The sequence below is a fragment of the Sinocyclocheilus grahami genome, unplaced genomic scaffold (assembly GCF_001515645.1).
Source record: "Sinocyclocheilus grahami isolate Dianchi unplaced genomic scaffold, SAMN03320097.WGS_v1.1 scaffold530.1, whole genome shotgun sequence".
Lineage (NCBI taxonomy): Eukaryota > Metazoa > Chordata > Actinopteri > Cypriniformes > Cyprinidae > Sinocyclocheilus > Sinocyclocheilus grahami.
Genome location: NW_015505709.1, coordinates 1,046,934 through 1,051,268, shown reverse-complemented (window position 1 = coordinate 1,051,268; position 4,335 = coordinate 1,046,934). Strand labels below are relative to the sequence as shown.

The 4,335-nt window shown below is 34.6% G+C and overlaps 1 protein-coding gene across 1 annotated transcript in view; it reads left to right on the top strand.

Annotated features, from left to right (window-relative positions):
• Positions 1-1,902, top strand: part of LOC107555286 (galectin-8-like) — an 11,142-nt gene extending 9,240 nt beyond the window's left edge. Inside the window, exon 8 of the mRNA XM_016238040.1 lies at positions 886-1,902. Coding sequence (XP_016093526.1) covers positions 886-1,035 — 150 coding nt within the window. The 3' untranslated portion in view covers positions 1,036-1,902. The remainder of the gene's footprint in view (positions 1-885) is intronic.
• Positions 1,903-4,335: the final 2,433 nt, after the last annotated feature.

Genomic DNA, 4,335 nt, shown 5'->3' with positions numbered 1-4,335 from the left:
GAGTGATTACAATCATCCGGGTTTAAATCGTGCTCAAATTGATATGATTTTGACGCAATATTTGCTAATAATTATACACTGAAGGTGGTAAGGGGCGTGACATTTCCCGACAGGCGCCGAGTGCTGCCAATAACAGCACGCACTGGCCCAGCTAACCAATCACAGCACATTTCGTATTTCAAAAGGCGGGCCTTCATTTAAAACAGGAACTATTCGAGCCGTTCATGCCAGACTGGGGAGAGAGGTGTTGTAATAATGTAAAATATGTGAAAAATAATGTGTTTTTCGAACAACCTAGTATGAGAGTCTGTTCTAGTACACCCCCAAAACAAAATCAAGACTTTGTAAAAGAGCATAGTAGGACCCCTTTAAGACTAATGTTATCAGTAATGTAAAATGCGGCAGTAATTTAATGTTAATTTAGTTACATTAAAGGCATGTTACAGCAATGTTCTATTTATTTCCCGTCATGCTGTAAAAATGTCCAAATGCTATTTTATGGGTCTTATCATTTTAAGGAGTTACTTTTTTACTGATTCTAATTAGTTAATAATTAAAACAAATTTTGATTAATGAGTAAATTATTTTAATTCGAAGGACATACCAATTCAGTACAGCATGTGTAAAGTAATACCTGTATGGAGGCCAAAATCACCACTGGGCATTTTGCCTAATTTGGACATTTTTCAAGTTAAATAGCTTTCATGCCAATTCATGTTGACTTGAATGATGACTTGGTTTTGGTGTATCTCTGAAAATGCAGGATGGAGGCCATGATTAGGTTAGATATTTCATCAGTTCCTGCGTGTGCATCTCATTCATTTTTGCAGTGTTTTTGAGTGGTATCTGCTCTGTGACCTCTGACCTTACGCTTTTCCATGGCAGATGATCATCCTGTGTGAAGCTCAGGAGTTTAAAGTGGCAGTAAACGGGTTCCACCAGCTGAGTTACAAGCATCGTGTGCAGGATCTAAGTTGTGTGGATGTGATAGCGATTGTGGGAGATCTAGAGCTGAAGGATGTCAAGATTTGGTGAGCAGCTCCAGCCATGAAGACCATTCCTGTGTTTTCTCCAACCAAGTATATTTAATCAACCTGAGACTCCTGCGACTGAAGCAAATCTAAACTATTTGAACTAACTTATTCAAGTTAGAATTTGAATATAATTTGAATCTGGCTGAACATTATACTCGAACAATTAGCACATTTGAACTTTTATTCTTTGTTGTTTTGTTTGCTTGTTTAAGTGTTGAATTTCAGCTCTAACTATAATTTTGATAAGGTGAGTTGAATGGCAAGTTCCACTGCATAGGCAGGAAGAAGTTAACAGCCCATGACTAAGATAAACCCCATTTGCTGAATATTAGTTGAGGAGATCTGGAGATGATCTGAACTTGAGCCTGATTGAGGTGGAGACGACTCCACAACTTCTTGTGTGGAACACGAAAACTAAACATGGGTCAAATACAGTTGAGGACCCCGGACATGACAGATGGATGGAAAAAAGATACCATCTGGCAGGATGTTAATGGTTGTGCGACAGTAATTTTACTGTCCGTCGAGCCATTTGTTTTCAGAATAATTCCAAGCTAATTCCAGGCATTTGGAAAATTATCGATTGCAGCTTTAAATTTCACACTGTTAGGCCAGAAACAGGGCTGATAAGCATACCCATCCATAAACCTTATCGTAAAACCTTTCTTAAAACATTTCAATTTCCTTTCTGCAGGAGGTGTAATTTTTACACCAGACAAGCAGATAATTTGCTAATGCAAGGCCTTCACTAATGAATTTGACTTGGCATGATGACCCTATACGAATATCAAACCAATAATCATGTTCACCATTAGGTTCCAGAACTAAAGATAAGCAATTTTTTATTTATAGTTTATAGCAGAACTATGCAACATTCCAACAGCCTACAATTGCTTTTTGCTACTACTAGTTTTAAGAATGATCTGGTAATTTGTGATATATATTAATATATATTATTTTGGTTTTGTTCCTCTGATATCTGTTGATCAATGCATTAAAGATAAGCAATATTATAAAAACAATAATAAATATATATATATATATAGTTATGGTTGTGTTTTGTGAGTTATTACCATTCATACATTCCATTGACGATGGGTTTAGGAATGGCCATTAAGCAATTTCTATCAGTTGCCTAAATTAGAATAACTAAAACATTTAGTTTATCATATTTTAATGAGGCATATAAATAAAGACAATCACAAAGAGCTTTTAAAAAAAAAACAAAAAAAAAAGTTGTGAATTTATTAACATCCACAATATTCCACTTTTGTAGCTGAAATCCAGTAAACTGCTTTTTGGCACATAATCACATGACCATAATGTGTTGGCACCTGGTTTAAATTTGATGCAATATGTAACCAAATATATAGCCAAAGCATAATTATCATAGATAATACCACTAATATTGTCGATCATAACCCCAGAGAGAGATAAAGGCAGTGACGTCGCATTAAAGTTGTCTGTCTCTATCACTGTATGACCAAACATGTCAGACTTGGGGACAGATGAGTTTGTGAATCACAGGCTGTACAAACAGACGAACACTGAAGTGATTCTCTGTCATCTCACCAGCTCAGGTAATACTCGAGGACCACAAATGAACAGACCACACAGTAACACTGTCCAAACGAAATGATCCCGTTTAGTGGCTGACTGACAGCTCAAAAAAAAAAAAAGGCAAAGCCCACTTCTAGAGCACAACAGTCAGCTTCCAGAAGCAAAAATCCCATTTATTTTCTCCATAGATTAATTGAATTCTAACCCCAACAGCGCATAAACCTTTCAAGAGGCTTTTGAACTTGAAGAGGTGGTGTGTGCTGCTGTAAAAGCCATACGTCTATGATTTCAAGGTCTTTTATTAAGATATTTTTTATAGCCGAATTCCTCTACGCCATAATCTTAACTAGAAAGAAACCAGTCAGAGGACTCATTGTTACTATGGAAACAAAAAATCACTGCAAAAGAGCTCAGCAACGATCGACCACTGCAATGCAGCACTGTGAACAACAGTCACAATGTTTTGTAATATAGTTAAAATATATTGTTTTATATTGAACCTTAGTTTCTGATTTGATTACGTTATTCACAATGCTTCGTGGGATGAGCAGTTCATGCCTTCAGAAAACTTTTGTAACTTTCCAGATTTCAAATATTTTTTCTTCCAATCTGAGTTTGTAATGATTCGTATCAGAGCTGGTTGGTTTAGTTTAAGGCTTTGATTTCTTTATTGGAGAACTTTATGAAATCTTTATGGAGAAATTAATGGGAAAAATACTTGTGAAAAAAGCAGTGTGGCCACTGTTGCGCTCTGTAGAGCTGCTTTTAGAGAGGCTGCAATTGAAAAATTATAGAAGCTTATTTCTGCAACAGAATACAAATAAATATTAGGTAATTGTGACTTTTTATCTCACAATTCTGACTACTTTTTTCACAATTGCGGTTATTTCTCACAATTCTGACTTTTGTATAATTGCGAGTTTATATCTCATGATTCTGACTTTTTTAGAATTGCGAGTTTATCTCACGATTCTGACTTATTTCTTAGAATTGTGATTTATGAACTTGCAATTGAGTTTACATCTCACAATTCTGACCTTTTTTGTAGAATTGTGAATTATGCTAGCTTGTAATTGTTAGTTTGTAACTCACAATTGACTTTTTTTAGAATTGCAAGTTTATATCTCACGATTCTGACTTTTTTAGAATTGCAAGATTATATCTCACGATTGTGACTTTTTTCTTAGAATTGTGATTCATGAACTTGCAATTGAGCGTTTACATCTCCCAATTCTGACTTTTTTAAAACGGCAAGTTAATATCTCACAATTCTGACCTTTTTTGTATAATTGTGAATTATGCTAGCTTGTAATTGTTAGTTTGTAACTCACAATTGACTTTTTTAGAATTGCGAGTTTATATCTCACGATTCTGACTTTTTTAGAAATGCGAGTTTATATCTGACGATTCTGACTTTTTTAGAATTGCGAGTTTATATTTCACGATTCTGACTTTTTTCTTAGAATTGTGATTTATGAACTTGCAATTGAGTTTACATCTCACATTTCTGACTTTTTTAAAACCGCAAGTTAATATCTCAATTCTGACCTTTTTTCATAGAATTGCGAATTATGCTAGCTTGTAATTGTTAGTTTATATCTCACAATTCTGACTTTTTTAGAATTGCGAGTTTATATCTCACGATTCTGACTTTTTTAGAATTGCACATTTATATCTCACGATTCTGACTTTTTTCTTAGAATTGTGATTTATGAACTTGCAATTGAGTTTACATCTCACA